The sequence below is a fragment of the Perissodus microlepis genome, chromosome 8 (assembly GCF_051167445.1).
Source record: "Perissodus microlepis isolate ML-2025 ecotype Zambia chromosome 8, ASM5116744v1, whole genome shotgun sequence".
In the NCBI taxonomy this organism is placed as follows: domain Eukaryota; kingdom Metazoa; phylum Chordata; class Actinopteri; order Cichliformes; family Cichlidae; genus Perissodus; species Perissodus microlepis.
The window spans coordinates 20,301,568-20,322,151 of NC_140468.1; the positions used below are offsets into that span (position 1 = coordinate 20,301,568).

At 40.1% G+C, this 20,584-nt stretch overlaps 2 protein-coding genes across 2 annotated transcripts; both read left to right on the plus strand.

Moving 5' to 3' along the window:
• Positions 1-1,560: 1,560 nt before the first annotated feature.
• On the plus strand, positions 1,561-2,319 carry LOC146381923 (phospholipase A and acyltransferase 3-like). The gene is made up of 3 exons (XM_084938646.1): positions 1,561-1,575; positions 1,709-1,808; positions 2,045-2,319. Exons 1-3 carry the CDS (start codon positions 1,561-1,563, stop codon positions 2,317-2,319), a joined length of 390 nt encoding a protein of 129 aa, XP_084794772.1.
• Positions 2,320-10,153: 7,834 nt separating this feature from the next.
• LOC146381924 (uncharacterized) lies at positions 10,154-18,832 on the plus strand. The gene is made up of 5 exons (XM_084938692.1): positions 10,154-10,262; positions 10,935-11,099; positions 13,680-13,785; positions 15,308-15,904; positions 18,259-18,832. Exons 3-5 carry the CDS (start codon positions 13,765-13,767, stop codon positions 18,697-18,699), a joined length of 1,059 nt encoding a protein of 352 aa, XP_084794818.1. The 5' UTR covers positions 10,154-10,262; positions 10,935-11,099; positions 13,680-13,764; the 3' UTR covers positions 18,700-18,832.
• The last annotated feature ends 1,752 nt before the right edge of the window (positions 18,833-20,584 follow it).

The following is a 20,584-nucleotide window of genomic DNA, read 5'->3' on the forward strand; positions in this document are numbered from 1 at the left end:
TCACCGTGATCAATACGTGACTTGGCGAGGTCCTGAGGTAGGCGGGCTGTCTCGGGTGATGTTACCTTCACAGGCAGGAACAGCGTCTGGCACGAGTTGGGGAAACATCCCAGTGCACTGGTGTAGTTTCCTTTCCAGCTGTTTGACATTTGACACTTTAACATTAAAGTGTCCCAGTGTATCAGTGGACAGTGCAGTGCAGTGTGTTAGTGGGTGTTTGGCGTCCTGACAGTCCAGACTTTGAAAACACAACAACTATATAAAACTGTTAACATTAGATTTGTCTCTGTTGGGCAGATGTGTTGAGTTACTGTTTGAGTTATTGAAGATTTCCTTTGTATGACCCTGTTGCAGCCGAGCTGAATCTTTGTTAGAGAAAGTGTTTGTGGTGTTTGCAGGTTTTGTTTTAGTTTTTATAAAAAGCACAAGTTTAACAATTAGAGATGTTAGTAAGTATAGCACATCAGAGTTAAACAGATAATTGTAAGTCTAAAACACACTGTGTATGTTGCTGTAGTTACAGCCCAACACACTCAGTAACAAATCAGTCATCATAGTGACCTTTACACTACAGGCTTCTGCAAGTACACTGACAGTTAAAGAAAACCACACCTATTTACTGTATATGACTAAACTATACTTTCACTTTGTGTCGTGATGCAGTAATAACTGTAAGGTAGCAGCTTGTTATGCAGCTTTGTCTCAGAACTTTTTGTAGATTTTATTTATGTATTATAAAGAATGCGCTTGCATTCAGCTCTTCTGCAAGCTAAAGAAAACCTGTTCCACTTCTGTGGACTTGTTTTTGTGAATAGTTTTGAAGTATTTGCATGTCAAACATTTTTTGCAGCTCATGATTTTTCAGGTTCATTTTAGTCATCTATGGCTCCAGTTCATGACCTCAATAGGTTCATAACTTTTGAATATATTGGAGAATAATAACCCATTAAAGAATCGGTGTAACCTAAACTGTGATGAAAGTCATAATGAAGACTCGTTCCATGATGCCATGATGATCTTTGGAGTTTCACCACTTTTAGTGGGTTGAAGTGTGTAGATTGTGAAAACTTTCATGAAAGTTACCTGTTTTAGAAAAACTCCTGTTTATGATGCAGCATATTTCAACAGCATGTGAATGATTTATAAATGACAAACTAAATATAACTTTTAAGAAAGGAAAGCTTTACAGAGCTTATGTATTACGATGGATGGACCTTAACACTGAACTGAGTTGTTGTTGAAGATGTAATCTACACCTTAGCACAACATGCTTAATTATTACAAAGAATAATGTAAATTTAATGGAATAGTTTTTATATTGTGCTTTTGTACTCTGAGCACTCAAAGCATATGTGTATTATTTTCTAAATTATGTGTGAATACCACATGGTAAAGAAAAATATAATGACATTATAGAGGGAATCTTTATTGCATTTGGCTTGAGATGATAAAGAGTTATAAATTTATATTTGCTTTACATTTTTGTGTATTTGTTTTGCAGGTTCTGAGAGTCATCAGGAAAATTAAATCTGTCTGTTGTCCAAGGAGAAAAGCACCGTTATGCCGCCAGTACAGGTTCGGAAATTCCACTAAATATGTCGTTTCTGTTTAATCTAGATTATGTCGAAGAGTCTCATCTCATCAAATGTGCTGCAATAGTTACCAAAAAACTATTGATGTCAAAGTTTTTCTTTCTTGTGATAATAAGAAACCACAGCCCGGGGACCTGATTGAGATCTCTCGTGGCCTGTATGCGCACTGGGCTGTGTATGTTGGTGATGGCTTTGTTGTTCACTTTGGAGTGCCAGGTAAGTCTTTCACACAGCTGACTCACCTTACTCCTCCATATTCTTACTCTGAGTGGAAGAAAATGTAATTTATCTGACAGCCTGTATTTGACATGCAGTTTTCAGACAGTAGCTTCTTGTTTAGTACAAACTAGTTAAATTACCGTACTAAAGAGAAAAATCTGATGGGATTTTTAGTATATAAACTGTCTGCAAATGATCCAGTTTTTTCCTCTTTGATATTTTTGACCTTAAAGCTGCAGACCTTAGTCCAGGCTCCAAGGCAGTGTCTTCCCAAACTGTGGAGGGCCGTGTGATGAAGGAGAAGCTGGAGTCTGTGGCTGGAAATGACAAATGGCAAGTCAAGAACAGTTTGGATGTGAAGTATAAACCCCGTCCAGCTAAGGAGATTGTGAAGGATGCCCTTGCATTGGTTGGCAAAGTGCGGAAGTACAACCTCAAAGAGAGTAACTGTGAACACTTTGCCAATGAGATGCGTTACGGTGTAGCCATGTCTCAGCAGGTGGGTTGAACTGCACAAAATGACAGTAATGATTTCAGATGTAGGTCTGCAATGCCACTCACAAAGGTCAGCACAAACTCAGCAACTCAGTTCGAATTTTACTGGTGTGAATCAGGGTTGCATATTTATAGTTTGGGGCATATTTCAAAGGAAGAACTGTCTACGTTTTGTTTAGAAACACAACCAGTTTACTGAACAGCTACATGCTGTTGTAAATCAAGTGTTACTGTTAAAAAAACACAAAAAGAAATTAAACACACAAACAAACAAACAAAAAACCTTTTGCTTTCTTAATACTGTGGCAGCACGAAGTGGTGGGAATGATAAGTAAAAGACCAAATAACCAATGATGTTGCAAGCACACACTGAAAATGGCAGTGCAGCGAGTGGAAGCTCAAAAGCTCTTTACAATTAAAGGGAAAAGCCGACAACGCCACCCTGGGAATTTCACCCAGACAATATTTAGTTTGAAACCATGCTAATTATCAAGAAGACACTTTGGTCTATTAGGCATGAGACAGAGATGAGGTTCAAGATAAAACAAACAATTTATTGACAGCTATTAACAAATGTCTCATAAAAGAGCCGATGAATCAGTCGTTCATGTACTGTAAAATTCAGACCTGTGGTTTACCAGTAGATGAATGGGATGCCAGATGAGGACAGGTCCAGAAAATCAGAAACTCATACATGCAACGCTCACACTATGTTGCAGCTCAAACCAGGGGCGCATAAATATTCACTGCACACAGAAGCTCCCACCACCCAGTCACCTCCACTTTAGGCGATCTGCTTATGAATAAATGAAACACAAGTTCTTAACATATCCAAAACAAAACCCAGATCCTCCGCTGTGGTTAACCCTGCTGCAGAAACACACTGGTGATCTGCAGCTAGACAATGGGCCTCCTCCCAGTGGTGTAACATAAAAATGAGGATCTACAAATCAAACATTCAAAAACCAAATGTACAAACAAAATAAATTAAATTGTCAGTTTAGAGCAGATAACTTCATAGTACTATTACGAATTGTTAAACATACAACTGTTTTAAAATAAATAATTGAATGCATTAAAATGCACATTAACAGTCTTTCATATATTGCACAGATGGCTCAAATGCTATTCTAAAAACCAGAGTGTTGCAGGCAAAGCAAACATGAGGGCCAAATAAGGCAACAAGGCAAAGCTTAAAAACTTCAACAAAAAAACCCCAAAAAGTGGATGCAAAACGGCAAATCAGCAGCACTTCTGTAAACGTAGCCCAGAGAAGCAGGAGCAGCCCCACTATAAAGCTATCAGCCACCCACTCAGGCCCAGACTTCCTGTAATGCATCATAAAAGTCGCAAAAAGACAATTATGACAGAAGTAATGCTAAGATCGTAACAAATGAAAGTTACATACTATTCAAACGGCGTTGCCCAATTGACAAGCAAAGTGGTCAATAGGAGGCTTCTGCAGCTACAACCTATAAACACCTGTTTACTACCAGGTAAAATAATAAGCATACAGCATACAAAATAAAAACATACCAGCAATCGGTAGAAGGCTTCAGAGGAAACAGTCCGTAGGTAATCTCTGCAAAAACATGAGGAACACAATAAACAAAAGTGGAGCCAATTCAGGCCGAGGCAGCAGTGACATGTACGTGACTCCTACCTGTAACAGCTACCGAAGACAGTCCGAAGGTTTGGATGTGTACTGCAACAGGTCAGAGATGCTCATATGGCAGCTACTATTTATAGTAGCACCATATAATGTGACTGGCTACTAACAGTGATTAACAAAGCAATATTAATATATAATATTAATTTTGCTACAATAGCAATAATCTCATTAGTAATTCTTGTTTTGTAAAAGACTGTCTGCCTGAACCACTGTTGTATATTAAAAAAATGCATCTATGATGCAGTTTCTGTCATCATACTGAATGATTCTGGACTGGAGATACAATCCTAATGTTTCCCATTTTTGCTGGGTTATAAATGTAAATTCTTGTGTTAACTTAAGGAGTTCAAAATAGTGTAAAAATGCATTATTCTAAAAAATATGAATAGAGTTTAAATGCCTCTGATTATGTTCGTGGGACCCAAACTAAAGCAATTATGTTTCCCTTGCAGGTGCAGAAGGTAGATGAAGCAGCAGCAACAGCACTACCTGTTGGTATTTTTGGGAGTCTGGTTATTGGTGTTAGTGCTTTGGCACGAGCTGCAGTTAAAGCCAACACAAACTAACTGGAACTTAAAGCAAAAAAAGTAAAGACTAACTCGGAAAATCATTTTGACTTACTGATCACAAAGAAATCACAAACCTAATCTGATCTTTTTACTCTAATCTGTCCCTGTCCATTTTTAATGCCAAGCAGGCTGATTTCTCAACCAACTTCCCATCATTTGTTCTAAGTTTTATTTAAAATACATCAGAAATATTTGTTATGGAAATCATGTGGGTGATTCCTTCCTTGTGTCCTCACCTTCAGCTCTGACATTCCATTCTTCTTTTTTGGTTTTAAATACAATGTAAGGCTGCGTGTTTACACTGATCAGCCTCTCTGTAACAACACTGCCTTTTCTAATAATAAATTCATACATTTAAATGTTGCTGTGTGTTCTGAAAAGGCACTACAGTCTGAAAACTAAAAATAGCCTAAATAACACTTAATGTGGTCATCATTACCACACTATTAAATATCTAAGTGCCCAAGTAAAGTCAATCATATATATGTTAATAAAAAAAAACAAGCAAATATTTGATATTTGTGTCTTCACCTGCTGTGTTTCTGCATGAATGTTCCTACTGTTTTTCCCCCCAATGCTTACCATGATGCAACTGATATATTTAGTCTTCCTCTGACATCATTATTCCTGAATGATTTAAATAAAGAATAATTTGGGTTGTTTGGATGTCAGTCTGTTGTTTATTCAGACAAACTCCCTTCATTAGCGAACCCTCTGCAAAATTCCTACACTGAAAGAATTTCCCAAGAAGTACAAATGTTTAATTTATCAATAATATTTGAAAAGGGAAAATGAGTTGCACTATATTTTTCATATTACTGTATCGATACAGTATCACCATGAAAACTGAATTTGAGAGCACACCTGCACCTGAACTGCCTGTCCAGCCAAGAACACCTTGGTTTATTTCATTACAACTGAAAGCAAGCTATAACGAGTTCTTTATTTTTGGAAAATGGATTCATTAGAGGTATAAATAGTATTTCTTTGTCATTTTTCAATCTGTGGTTTTCTTACTTACGTTTTTCATGATTTGGTGTAATAATAAAAACAAAGGTAAAAAATCAGATGAAACAGACATCCTGACTTCCTTATACAATACTGCAGCTCCACTCTTGGCACCCTGTTAAATATACTTTCTCATGCAGTGCTGACTACAAACATGGCTGTTTATATGACAGGTCTTCCTAAGAGCTCCCCCTTGAGAATAATTATACTATTATTATATGTGTGTATACTTATAACCCCCACCCCAGCAGAGAAGCCTCCTATTTTGAAGTTCTTTTTAAACTCAACCTCAACATCAGTGTTTGTTGTCAGATTTTTTTTAATCTTCTTAAACCCGTATTAGTTTTGTTTTGTTTTTTAATTTAACTTTTCAGGGTTCAATTATTCTTAGATATGATCACACTGGTTTCAGTTGACCAAATTTTACATCTGATATTTTAAGTTATCATTTTTTAAATTCATCAGACAGTGCAGAGATGCAGGGAGAGTAGGGGAACACACACAGAGACTGTAAATCATTTAAACTAAAACAGCTTGAGTAGTCACATTTCTATAGGGTTTCTATATTTGCTTTCGACATTAACTCCTTGACAGACTCTGTTTCTGATCATCACATGATTTCATTTGTAAACTGCTGCTAAAAACCTTTCAAAGCAACTCAGATTTTGTTTTTAACAAGTAGCAGTTTAAGACCTCCTGGCCTCACTCTGATTAATAATGATTGTTGATTAATAATAACTACAGTGAACATATAGTGTCTCACCCCACATTGCCTTTACAGCTTTGAAGTGTAATTTCTTCGTATATTCTCCAATTCTCAGCAGTTCTGGGCCAATCTCCTTTTCTATTTCCGATATTTCCTTTAACCATGACCATCATTCATTCGAAACCTTAGAAATTTCAGTTTCCACACCACTGAAACCATGAGATGATATTATGATGGTGTTACCCGAGTGGGTGAGTGCAGTTACACACCATTTTATGGATAATTCCATGAAAAAAAAAAAACTCCCAAAAAGAGTTAAAGTGAAGCTAAATGATTTCAGAATGGATTATGTAAAAAAAACAGCTTCATGTGGTTTTAGGTAAATAATAATACAATATTAATTTTATCACTTAGAAATACTAAGTGATACTGAACTCTTAGTCTTTCAAAAAGAAAAAAAATAACGAAATCTTCATCACCTGAAAGATTTAAAGAGCTGGAGTGATGTAAAACATCCAGTTTATGGATATGTAGGCCCCAGAATGTATGAGAATGATTTTGACACAGAAAGACAATCAGATGTGATTGATTTTGTTGTTTTTCAGCTTTTCAAGTTCATCTTTTTCTTTTTCTATAATTCTTTGTTTTCTTTTTCATTCAGCTCTTCGAGTAGTTTGTCTTTTTAATGTGAGCATTCGTGTAGTTTGTTGTTTGGTATACTCTTTTACTCTTTGGTATATTTTTCCTGTTGTATTTCGTTTTCATGCTGTTCTTTTGCTTCAGCTCCTCATTCTGTTTTTCTATGAGTCTTTAAAGTCTTTGGTGTATTTCACTCTGAAATTTTATGTCCTCCTCTTTATCGTTTTTTTCATACTCTCCATTTTTCTCTTTTTTTCTTTCTTTTTTTTTCCAATTTGATTTTCTTTTGTTTTCATATTTCTCTATTTCCTGCTTAAAATCTTGAAGCTTTGTAAGTATTTTTTTCCTCTTGTTTCTCCATTTCTTCTTTCATTTCTTTTTCTTTCTGACTTGAGACTTCTTGTAATAGATTGCATTCTCCAGTATGTTTTTTCTTTTGTTGTTGTATTTTATCTTTTTTTTCATGTCCTCCATTTTTCTCTTGTAGCTTTCCTCTAATTCATTTTGTTCTTTTTCTTCAAGCTCTCTTCTGATTCGATCATCTTCTTTTGTTTTTCATATTTTTCTCTTCTGCTCCAATTCCTCTTGGAGCTTTTTCTGCTTTTCTTCCTCCTCCTGACAGGTTTAATTTCTCTGTGCTGATTGTCCTGCCATTTTCTTTCTTTCTTCTCCCAGTGCTCTTGTTTTTCTTGTCTTTGTGTTCTCTTCAGTGAAGATGAGGAATGTTTCTTTGTTTTTTTGCACCATGTCTTCAGTCTTCTTCATTAACACTTTGAGGTCATTGGTAAACATGTTGTAGTGTCTTCCATCACAGTCCTGAAGGAGCTCGTTCACAAACACGCTTGTTTCTTCCCACTGATGTCTGTATGCGCTGATGTTATTTAACCCAATGTGCTGCTTAAAATCATATTAGTAACATGTATAAAAGAGGATTTACTTTTTCTGCTCTTAAGAAGGTGAGTGCCAGCTACATACAGGGCTCCAGGACAACCAAAAAGCCTGGAGCGACGCAACCTTGTCCACATTTGGCTTCTACAGGCTAACCCACTAGCAGGTGAACATAGGGATCTAGGTGCGCTCCCTTGGGATCCAACCAGCACTGTGTTTCCAGCCTGCCAGGCCGCTGCTTAGCGCCACTCGCCACAGCGGCCAATCAGGGCAAATTTGTTGTATTTAAAGTGCTGACTGAGCATGGCTGCAACACCCTGTCGCATGAAGATGCCACCTTTGCTTTGTGCCATCTTTCACCAACATGGGCCACAGGCTCTGCCTGTGATGGCAAAATCAGCACAGACAGCCCCGCCTAACTCAAGACCTGCCAAGTGATGTATTGACCTTTGTCATTAGCCACATGACAGGCAGCGGAACTAAGGCTGGGAAGACAGACCAGCAGAGTATTTACATGAAACATTGTTATGATTTGATGTTTGTCTGTTTTGTCTTTTGATTTTTGTCCTGATTTGTTAGTAATAAAATTGAGCAAAGTCCGAGAGGTAATGTTTTTTGATGATATAAGAAGGTAGCGAGGTGAGAAATGAAAGAGTAAGAGTATAATAGAAAGTGCATTGTAAAGTGGAGTTGAGTGAATTGTATGAGTGTGCAAAAAAGAAAAGTGTTTCGCTTGGGTTTGAATTGCAGTGGGCTGGGGCGAAAAACGAGAGCAGGATTCAAGTACGGAGCAAGGTAGAGGTTTACACAATGCAGCGCTTTGCAGGCTGTGGATGAAAACCTGAGGAGGCACATAACCACATGTGCACCAGCTGATTGGAAACTTCAACCTTGGTATTTGAAACCTGCCCCTGTAACCCATCAAATGGCGGCAAATTTGGTCCATTTAAAGTGCACATTCTTTCTTGATGAAATGAGCAAATTTGAAATGATTTGCAGACAGTGAAAGTGTTACAGCTGCAGAGAGCTATGCTGCTATCTTTGGAAGCTGTTTACATAGCAAATAACATGTATGTACATAACATATATGTACATGCCTGTATATGTTGCCATGGAGACACAGTCAGGTTAGCTGGCAGTGCATGTTGAGTCAATGAGGTGATTGTGCGCACAGTGTCATCATGATCATGATGATGCTGAGTTATAAAGCACTTTAAAACAAGCACAGCTGACACGTCCCCACCTGCAGACAGCAGGGAGCGTGCAGCAGCAGGGAGCGCGGGTGTGCGCTTTAAATATAGCAGAATTGCCTGGGAACAGGGCAATTCTTCAATTTTTCACACACAACTTCGCTTCAATCTCTCAGTCTGTTCTTCATCTCCCAACAAACGCTCCTAACTCACTCATTTCCCGCTCCATCCACACAATTTAGACATCAAAACATACCTATTTTCCTCATTGCCATTTGTTAGTTTTCCTTTGTAGATAGTTTTCAGTTACACAAGGTTTTGTAACAGGAAGAAACGGCGGTTTTAACTTCTCATTGTACACGAAAAATGTAAGTTTTGTTCATAGAGCCGGCGGTAGCCCACGTTTAGCTCAGAGAGTAGAGAAGGCGTTAGCGGTCCTGGTTCAAAACCTCCCAGCAGCAGTATGTTTTGAGCAGACACCTCAGCTTTTTTGCCTCTTTTCAGCAGACCATTTGCAGCTACATGGCAGTCACTACTTTACATCCTTTCTTTTTTGGTGGATATACCAGTGCTTACAGGTAAGACCCTTGAAATGCCCACTATTTATAGAGTGCCAGCAAGTGTCAGTAATGTTAATGTGCTTGTGTGGAGCAATGAGTGTATAATAGATGAAAGACACAACAGCACTTCCTCCCATTGTGCAAAAATGAAGCCAAAATATCCCGCTTGTGGGAGCTGCACGTTGCACTTTTGGAGCCGTGACTTCAGGCTCCCGTACACTTTTTAGGTAGCCAGACTGATCCAGTTTATCTGTTAATGGGTTTACCTCGACTGACTACTCGGTCAGTTAAGGTTAATACAACCACGTCATTATAAAAAAGACACACAGCTTATCATCTTATCTTCTACAAAACCTAAAATCACTCTGTTAATTTGTTTGCTAGATTAGCTGCTAGCATACACACTGTGTTAGAGGCTTGCTGCTAGCTAGTTAGCATGCTACACACCTGTTACTCTAATACTCTGTATTTTCTGAATAATTCAGCACTTCTTAGGTTTTGTTCTCCATTTTTAGACAGTAATGAGATCAGCTGCACACTCCACAGAAGTCCAGAGTTACTTTTAATATCAAAAATGTAATGCTGTCCTTTGGGTTTTTAACAGAGATCTTCACCACCAGCTCACTCACAAGGAAATCTTCCGAACTCCACTGTAGGCACGGCCCAGAAGATGGATAAACCCAGCATTTCATGAACACACTGGAACCAATCTATCTTCATAACAGTGAGTTTTATCAACAGATCATATGCTCTTGTTACATAGTCTCATGATAACGATTATACCCAAACCAGTGATGTAATATAACTGTAGCAGCTATGTGGTGTAGCCTATACCAACATGTGCTCTGGACTTTGTAGGTGAAGGCAGCATAGGTCACTACAAAAAGCTTTCATGGTCAACATTTGTGCGACTATAAAGCAAAAAAGTTTTTAAGGAATTTGTAGATAAAACTTTATGAATCTCTCGGGTGGGTTCAACCTAGCATGCATATTAATCTGCCTTACAATAAACACACTGACATGATTTGGAACTTGAATTGTTTATGTCCATGGTTACTTGCTAAATGCAAGGATGATAGTTGCCTCAGTCTCTCATAGTGTTCGATGTCTGTACTTTAACCCAGACAGATCTGTGTTAAACCACTGTGAGATATTGGTCATCTGTGTGCTTGTGCAAGTGTGTCTCAAACTGGGGAACCTGATCATAAATGCAAAAATGTTTATCCATTGAGCTACAAGTGATCAAAGAAAACATGATCTGCTTCAAAGTGTTGCTTCTTGGATATAAATGAGACAGACGCCAGTCAAATTTAACAGGGGTGCTGGCTGAAAATGAAATCCTACCCACAGAAAGTGTGTAAATCTTTAATAATATTTATTTGCTTGGGTATTTTAGGAGTGTTTTTCTAAACATGGAGATAAAAGATGGAAGAAACCGATCTGAATTTCCCGTCTCCTGCCTCTGATGATCACTGTGACCTCAGAGGGCAACTGGTCTGCGAAGCTGGAACTGGAGTGAGGGAGAGAGGAGTCATCATCCAGCTTGAAAGAAAACATCCGGGTAAAGTGATGTGGATCAGTGGATAAACTCATCTCTACTTTTCCAAAGGTCTCCAAGCTCAGTTTACATTCTGTATGTGTTTTCATCTTTAGCAGCCACACTCTGACTGCAATTAAAAAAACACAAACTTTTAAGAAGGGGGACCGGAGGGTGTGTTCCAACTACAGGGGGCTCACACTCCTCAGCCTCCCTGGGAAAGTCTATGCCAGGGTGCTGGAAAGGAGAGTTCGTCCGCTAGTCGAACCTCGGATACAGGAGGAACAATGCGGTTTTCGTCCTGGTCGTGGAACACTGGACCAGCTCTTTATCCTCTCGAGGATACTTGAGGGTGCATGGGAGTTTGCCCAACCAGTCTACATGTGTTTTGTGGACTTGGAGAAGGCATTCGACCGTGTCCCTCGGGGTGTCCTGTGGGAGGTGTTGCGGGAGTATGGGGTGTCTGGCCCATTGCTACGGGCCATTCGATCCCTATACAACCATTGCAAGAGCTTGGTCCGCATTGCCGGCAATAAGTCGGACTCGTTCCCGGTGGGTGATGGGCTCCGCCAGGGCTGCCCTTTGTCTCCGGTTCTGTTCATAATTTTTATGGACAGGATTTCTAGGCGCAGTCAAGTGGCGGAGGGCTTTCGCTTTGGTGGCCTCAGAATCTCATCTCTGATTTTTGCGGATGATGTGGTTCTGTTGGCTTCATCGGGTGGGGGCCTCCAGCTCGCACTGGAACGGTTCGCAGCCGAGTGTGAAGCAACGGGAATGAGGATCAGCACCTCCAAATCTGAGGCCATGGTTCTCAGCCGGAAAAGGATGGAGTGCCCACTCCGGGTCGGGGATGAGTTCCTGCCCCAAGTGGAGGAGTTCAAGTATCTCGGGGTCTTGTTCGCGAGTGATGGGAGAAGGGAGCCGGAGATCGACAGACGGATTGGGGCTGCAGCTGCAGTAATGCAGACGCTGCACTGGTCCGTCGTGGTGAAGAGGGAGCTGAGTGTAAAAGCGAAGCTCTCAATTTACCGGTCGATCTACGTCCCTACCCTCACCTATGGCCACGAGCTGTGGGTAGTGACCGAAAGAACGAGATCGCGGATACAAGCGGCAGAAATGAGCTTCCTCCGAAGGGTGGCTGGCCTCTCCCTTAGAGATAGGGTGAGAAGTTCGGCCATCCGGGAGGGGCTCAGAGTAGAGCCGCTGCTGCTTCACATCGAAAGGAGCCAGCTGAGGTGGTTCGAGCATCTGACAAGGATGCCCCCTGGGCGCCTCCTGGGTGAGGTGTTCCAGGCATGTCCCACCGGGAGGAGGCCCCGGGGCAGACCCAGGACACGCTGGAGAGATTATATCACTCGGCTGGCCTGGGAACGCCTTGGTGTTCCCCCGGATAAGCTGGAGGAGGTGGCTGGGGAGAGGGAGGTCTGGGCCTCTTTGCCTAGGCTGCTGCCCCCGCGACCCGGCCTCGGATAAAGCGGATGAAGATGGATGGATGGATGGATGGATGGACAAACTTTTAAATATTGAAGGGGTTCAGGTAGAGCCGGCTTATGAATTACTATGAGCGCTTACCATACTGTACCTGTACAACATGTTTTTGTATGAGACAGATTTGTAACAGAGGCCTTAGTCTCAGTAAGTTTGAAGTCCTTTCCTGATTTATTTTGCAATCTCTGCTCTTTCATTGATGATAATTCAGTGCTGCTTCCCTTTGTCCCCTCCCACATCACCTTGTTAAATTTTTCAGTGTCCAGTTTTTTGTTTTTTTACTTCTGTTTGAATTCATTGTGTGCTTGAGCCTGCAGACTGTTTGACAAAAAATAATCCAACTAGAGCCCTTAGATCTGCAGATTAGTTGCTTCTGACTATTGCCAGAACTAGACGGGAAAACAGAGGTGACCGAGCTTTTGCGAGCGCTGCACCCAAACTCTGGAACACTCTGCCCCTTCACATTAGGTCTTCGCCAACACTCGACATTTTTAAAACCCGCTTGAAAACACATTTGCACTCTCTAGACTAGTCTGTTAGAAAAATTACTATGTATGTTTACTATTTTATCTCTACTATGTACAGCACTTTGGCTCAACCCGTGTTGTTTTTAAATGTGCTTATAAATAAATTTTGATTTGATACTATAATGAGTACAGTTTATAAATAAATACTATAATGAATACTGTTTATAAATAAGTACAGTGCAAGTGTCCATGAGTGTTAACAGCACAGCTAACCTTCATTCAGGGTGGAGGTAGGGCCTGTTTGACAGCCTGTGGGTAGAAGCTCCTATTGAGTCTGATTATCTTTGACCTGATGGATCTGTAACGTTTACCAGTGGGAGGGGGAAACGTGAGTGTCCAGGGTGCGAGGGGTCCTTGATGATGATACTGGCTTTCCGCTGAAGTCTGCCAGTATAAATGTCTCTGAGGGGGGTTAGTGAAGTGCCAATTGCCCGCTCTGGCACCCTCACCACCCACTACAGTTTCCTCTTTGTCCTCCACAGTACAGCAGTTGAACCAGAGTGTGCAGCAGTAGGTCAGAAGAACATATGAGACACTTTGACTGTTCAGTGCAGTGTGGAGCCTAACAAAGATCTGTTTTGTGTCCCAGCTGATCAGCAGGAGGAGAGAAGTCTGACGGAGCAGCAGAGCAACATTTTCAGCCGTTTGCACTCAGCTCAGCTACTACAGAGAAAATGATGAGCTCAACACAGAAGGTGAGGAAAAAATACCACTGTTTCCCCAAATAGATTTCATTTAATTTATATACACACCCACACACACACAAATACACATTCAAAGCACCACAAACGGTAGCCTGATATCAGACAGAACTGTCACATAATATTAAACAGAAGCTGCCAGCTGAGCTCTGTAGAGTGGGCAGTTATAATGAAGCACTTTATTTGTAAGTTCATGTTACTCTTCATGTTTTTGGAAGATGTCACCAAGACGACTGTGTTGAAAGGCTTTGAGGAATGAACCCTTTTTCAATAACAATGATAATAATAATAATTCTTTATTTAAAAGGAACAGTGCAGTTTAACACCGTCCAAGTATGAAACATAAAACTGATGTACTGCACATGAGTTTATAGCTGTTGCTAATTTCCAACCATTGTCCCTTGTTAGACTTACATTGCTTATAATACAAGCTTCAGTGTTTCAGAAAGCTTCATTTGGCCATCACTGATATCAATAACATCCGTAAACTCTCTCCATACTCTTTTACGTCCATGCTACAGAGGTAGCCCCTCGTTTAGGAATAAGGTCCTCGATTTGTTTTGACTGGTCCTTTAGTTTGAAGCTAACTTTTCTCCCTGTGAAATACAGCAGCTGGACCTTTAGCTAGCAACACACTGTTAGACAAACTGCACACAAACATTTGGTGCGTTTCCAATTTTTGTTGAGCTGATAAAAATGCTGCATTTGAAATTAGCTGCCACTTAAAAACTATTACTCCATTTATGCTCGCTCATCTTGTGTGTGGCTAGATGCTGAAGTACTGTGACAGCAACGTATGAGCGCTGCAGTCATTCCAGTTTTGTGCCTAAATGAAAAACACTGGCCCACTTTGACCCCTGACTATGGCCCACAGTTTTCTTTCTTTCATTTTCATGTGTCATACTCTGGTGATTAATACACCATCTGGATTGCCTTTCATGTGTTACTGTTTAAGCTGTGATGAAATAACTCCTCTCAAAGGCCTTAAATTAAAAGTAACACATCTGTTTGGAAATGTAAGGAGTATAAAGTACAGATAATTTTTTTAATGTTGGGAGTAAATGTTGAAAAATAAATAACCTTAGTTTACAAACTCTGACATTTTCCTTCACTGAACCAAGCTTGCAACTATTACACTGGATTTATTGATTGAATAAACTAGCAAATTATACAAATATATGATAGGAAACAGGGGAAATAAATATAAGAAAGTATAGACCTGGTAAACATGTATTACTATTCTGAGTGTGTTAGCATGCTAGCATTAATATTTGTGTAAAGCAGGGTGGATGGGCATGATTTTAGTGTGTTTGAACAGTCATTCATTATTTTTAACACCAGGTTGGATGTAATGTGTTACTGTTACCAGTAGGTGGTGATAAGAGACCTTTAGGTGTTTGGTGCCACAGTCCACCTTCAGGTTTAAAATTAGTGTTAATGGAGGGACTTTGAAGGTTCAGTTTGTTCAGCGACTGCATTTCACTCACTGCCTGTGTTTGTATCTCTGTCGCTGCAGGACCAACATGGACCGAGAAGTCAGCGCTCTCAGGAGGCCGACAAACCTCACAGAAGAAAGAGAGAGAAAAACTACAGCTGTGACGAGTGTGGGAAGGATTTTTCTCGCAAAGCTTCACTAACAATGCATCAAGTCATCCACACTGGAGAGAGACCGTTCAGCTGTGACTTGTGTGGAAAGTCTTTTCCCTGGGATAGTTGCCTAAGAAAACACCAACTCGTCTACAGTGGAGTGAAAGCGTACAGCTGTGATCAGTGTGACAGAGCTTTTGATCGCAGTTGCAGCTTACAGAGGCATCTGGTTACCCACTCTGGAACTAAGACATATAGCTGTGACATTTGTGGAAAAACTTTCAGTCGGCGAGACAGCCGAAATAGACACCTACGCATTCACACCAGACACGTTGTGTACTGGTGTGATCAGCGTGGCAAACAGTTTATAACAGATGTACAGTTACAAAGTCACATGTTTACCCACGCTGAGGAGAAACCTTATAAATGTGACCTGTGTGAGAAGACTTTTAAAGCTCCACGTTACCTGAGACGACACCAACAGATCCACACCAGAAAGAGACTCTACAAGTGCAGTTACTGTGAGGTATGTATGTTTATTTTTATCTTATAATTTCAGCCTGACTGTTTAGGAAAACTCAGCTCATTAAATTGTGTTAACATGTTGGAAATTCTACTGGACGGAAAAGCAGCTCCGAGTGATTATTCAGATTTTAATTTCATTCATGGTTTTTGCTTACACAGTCATGAAAAACTAAAATTGCTGTAATTTAATCTTCAGGGAGTTTCGTGGTATATCATGGTTTTGTTGTTATTTCAGCATAAATGACCTTTGGTTTACAGCGGCTCATTCCTCTGTCAGGTGGACGTGGAATACTATAAAACACAAAATGAGTACAAAACCGAACCATTCAGTAATCTTCTCTTATGTTAACAAAGTTGTATCGTTACATATTGACATTGTAGCACATTAGCTGTAGTATCACTGCTTCCTTGTAGCTCGAGTACTTTTAGACATCAGTGTTAAAATACTCATTTAATACAGGGAGTGCAGAATTATTAGGCAAGTTGTATTTTTGAGGAATAATTTTATTATTGAACAACAACCATGTTCTCAATGAACCCAAAAAACTCATTAATATCAAAGCTGAATGTTTTTGGAAGTAGTTTTTAGTTTGTTTTTAGTTTTAGCTATTTTAGGGGGATATCTGTGTGTGCAGGTGACTATTACTGTGCATAATTATTAGGCAACTTAACAAAAAACAAATATATACCCATTTCAATTATTTATTTTTACCAGTGAAACCAATATAACATCTCCACATTCACAAATATACATTTCTGACATTCAAAGACAAAACAAAAACAAATCAGCGACCAATATAGCCACCTTTCTTTGCAAGGACACTCAAAAGCCTGCCATCCATGGATTCTGTCAGTGTTTTGATCTGTTCACCATCAACATTGCGTGCAGCAGCAACCACAGCCTCCCAGACACTGTTCAGAGAGGTGTACTGTTTTCCCTCCTTGTAAATCTCACATTTGATGATGGACCACAGGTTCTCAATGGGGTCCAGATCAGGTGAACAAGGAGGCCATGTCATTAGTTTTTCTTCTTTTATACCCTTTCTTGCCAGCCACGCTGTGGAGTACTTGGACGCGTGTGAAGGAGCATTGTCCTGCATGAAAATCATGTTTTTCTTGAAGGATGCAGACTTCTTCCTGTACCACTGCTTGAAGAAGGTGTCTTCCAGAAACTGGCAGTAGGACTGGGAGTTGAGCTTGACTCCATCCTCAACCCGAAAAGGCCCCACAAGCTCATCTTTGATGATACCAGCCCAAACCAGTACTCCACCTCCACCTTGCTGGCGTCTGAGTCGGACTGGAGCTCTCTGCCCTTTACCAATCCAGCCACGGGCCCATCCATCTGGCCCATCAAGACTCACTCTCATTTCATCAGTCCATAAAACCTTAGAAAAACCAGTCTTGAGATATTTCTTGGCCCAGTCTTGACGTTTCAGCTTGTGTGTCTTGTTCAGTGGTGGTCGTCTTTCAGCCTTTCTTACCTTGGCCATGTCTCTGAGTATTGCACACCTTGTGCTTTTGGGCACTCCAGTGATGTTGCAGCTCTGAAATATGGCCAAACTGGTGACAAGTGGCATCTTGGCAGCTGCACGCTTGACTTTTCTCAGTTCATGGGCAGTTATTTTGCGCCTTGGTTTTTCCACACGCTTCTTGCGACCCTGTTGACTATTTTGAATGAAACGCTTGATTGTTCGATGATCACGCTTCAGAAGCTTTGCAATTTTGAGACTGCTGCATCCCTCTGCAAGATATCTCACTATTTTTGACTTTTCTGAGCCTGTCAAGTCCTTCTTTTGACCCATTTTGCCAAAGGAAAGGACGTTGCCTAATAATTATGCACACCTGATATAGGGTGTTGATGTCATTAGACCACACCCCTTCTCATTACAGAGATGCACATCACCTAATATGCTTAATTGGTAGTAGGCTTTCGAGCCTATACAGCTTGGAGTAAGACAACATGCATGCAGAGGATGATGTGGACAAAATACTCATTTGCCTAATAATTCTGCACTCCCTGTATTATCATTGCAGTGTCATGGGGGTAGTAGTGTTTTTTCTTGTGTCCCAATCAGCTGAGTACTGTAACTGCACAGTTGCAGTGTTTCTAATGCAGTATTAAATTAGTATTATTGGAGTGTTACATTAGTAGTTTAGCACTGTGTTGGTACCCTGAAAATATTAGCATGGTGTAACATTAACTAAGTATTACTGTAGTATTATGGTGGTAGTATTGTAGTTATCGTATCCCATGTGAACTGAGAAAGTAATTGGAGTAAAAAGTAATTGGACGTTGGCAGAGATGCTCTTTATTTCAGGCGACGTTCACGATACTGTCTTTGTGTCTTTGTTTAGAAGCAAAGCGGTGCAGATGGGTCCAGCTCTCAACCCTGTCATCGCTGTGGTGGTGGGAAAGACTTTTGTTGTGACCTTTGTGGAAAATCTTTCAGTCACGCAAAGAGCCTAAAAATACATCAACGTAGACACACTGGAGACAAACTGAAATACTGCAAAGAATGTAGGAGAAGCTTCACCAGATCACATGAGTTAAAACACCATGAAGTCATTCACAGTGGGGTTAAAAAGAACCTCTGTGATCAGTGTGGGTCATCGTTCACCACTGCAGGTGAGCTTAAAACACACAAACGAGTCCACACAGGAGAGAAACCATACAAGTGCACACATGGTCACACACACACAGCTGTGACCGGTGTGACAAGACTTTCAGGAATCTCAGTTCATACTCCGAACACAAACGATCCCAGACTGCAGATAAAAAATGAAAATGTTAAATAAAGAAATGGTTTAATGACAGCTTGAGCCATGATGTCATTTCCTGTATTTCAGAGTAAAGACTCGAGGGATGAATGGAAACATGTTTACAGTCAGAGTCAGATTAACTGTTTTCAGTGACCCAGATGGAGGTTTATCGGAGGACACTTGGCTTTCCTTCCCTCACACCGAACAGGGTTCCTGCAGCTTATTACAAACTCTGATCTTAAATTTAAGAAAAAATAAGATCTTTAAAATCTTGTATTTCTTTTTATCAAACTTGCTGTAGGTGTTAAAACTTCTGATTTTCTTTTTAAAATTTTTTGGGAAAATAATCTTTTATAGTTGTGGTTTGCTCAGAGTTTATCAGCGTTTCCTGATACAAGGCAGGATGGATCCATGCTTTTGTGTTTTTTAAGACAAATTCTGACGCTTAAATCTGAATGTTACAGAGATTGAGACCCATCAGATCAGGCAATATTTTCAATCTTCTGTTGTCCCCTTTTGTGGACAACAGAAGATAACAGTGGAAGGAGAACGAACTGGGAGATCTCAGGTCCAGTTTACCTCCCGGGTACGTCAAGCTCTTCTTCTACTAATTGTTCCAAACACGGAAAGCTTTTAGGAACATTTAAAGTTTGTTTGGTTTTTAAGTAAATTTTGTGGAAGCTTCAGTCTGAGATGATGGTTACAGAAACTGTGCAAGGATGACGTTTCGTACTTATTTGATATAGAGAAGTGAGTCACCAGAGAATGGACCCATGTTAGTTAGTCATGCTGGAGATGGTTTTTGTGTCACAAAAGACTTCAAAAAATATACAACTATTCAGACTCACAGACATAATAATGATCAGAAGAGCATAACAAGCATACGGACGCAACTCCCATTTTTTCTCCATTTCATGCATGAGAGCAGATTTTAACAGAAATGCATTGTCAAAGCTGTCGTCAAAGACTGCTACGGTAGCAACCGAGCCAGCTAACACACCTGGTCAGGAAACATGAAAGTATTAAGTGCTGGTTAGTACTTTCAAAATAAGAGTGTGGGGATCGTCTACTAGTAAATCAATCATGAGCGCTCGTGTTGCCTCAGATGGATAAATAGAAATAAGTCAGTAGGTAGATGCCTGACCTTACTTGTATTATCCACGTGATTATCAAAGCTCGGTAATGCACCGATGAATCCCCCTAAAAACAGAGGGCTCGATTACATACAGCTCAGGCACATGTTAATGACTAACATGTGCCTTATCTGTACACTAGTTTGCTATTAGAAATGCTACAGATTCGAGATCAAATCCCAGAAACATTAAAGGGTCTGGGCACTAGGGTAGCTTTGCATGATTCACAGTGTAAAATAATCCTGATGGCCGGAGTATCGTGGAAAAGCTTTCTGTAGTGCTTTTAAAAAACAGTCATTTTCATTGGGGGCAAATACTTCTGTCCTCATTAGTGTTTAAATATTAACTGGAGACTCTTTGAGTGAGGACATTTTTTTGGTGCCAGAAGCTTTCCAGTGTCTCTTTGGAGTTTTCATGTTCAGCTTTCATTGTGGTGTAAAGTGACAGAACCATCACAGACGACTTCCTTCCTTTTATTGTTCAGTCACATTAGAGTAAACACCCTCACATGACTATAAAAGAGAATTAAATGTTCCTGAATGGTTGGAGCTGTTCGTCCTAAACTTTAAAGTTTCTGTGTGACACAAAACCAGAGACTTATGTGTTCATCTGGGTTAGAATTGACTGACGCTGCCTCGTTTTAATTTCACATCGATTTGTTCAGTTCAGATTTAAGTAAAAATTAAAACTGATTAAACAAAATTAAATGGATAAAACTGATTTAAAAGTTCCCTCAAAATCAAATGTTTTTGAATCGTGCTTAACCAAATACCAGGCTGGAGAGCTGA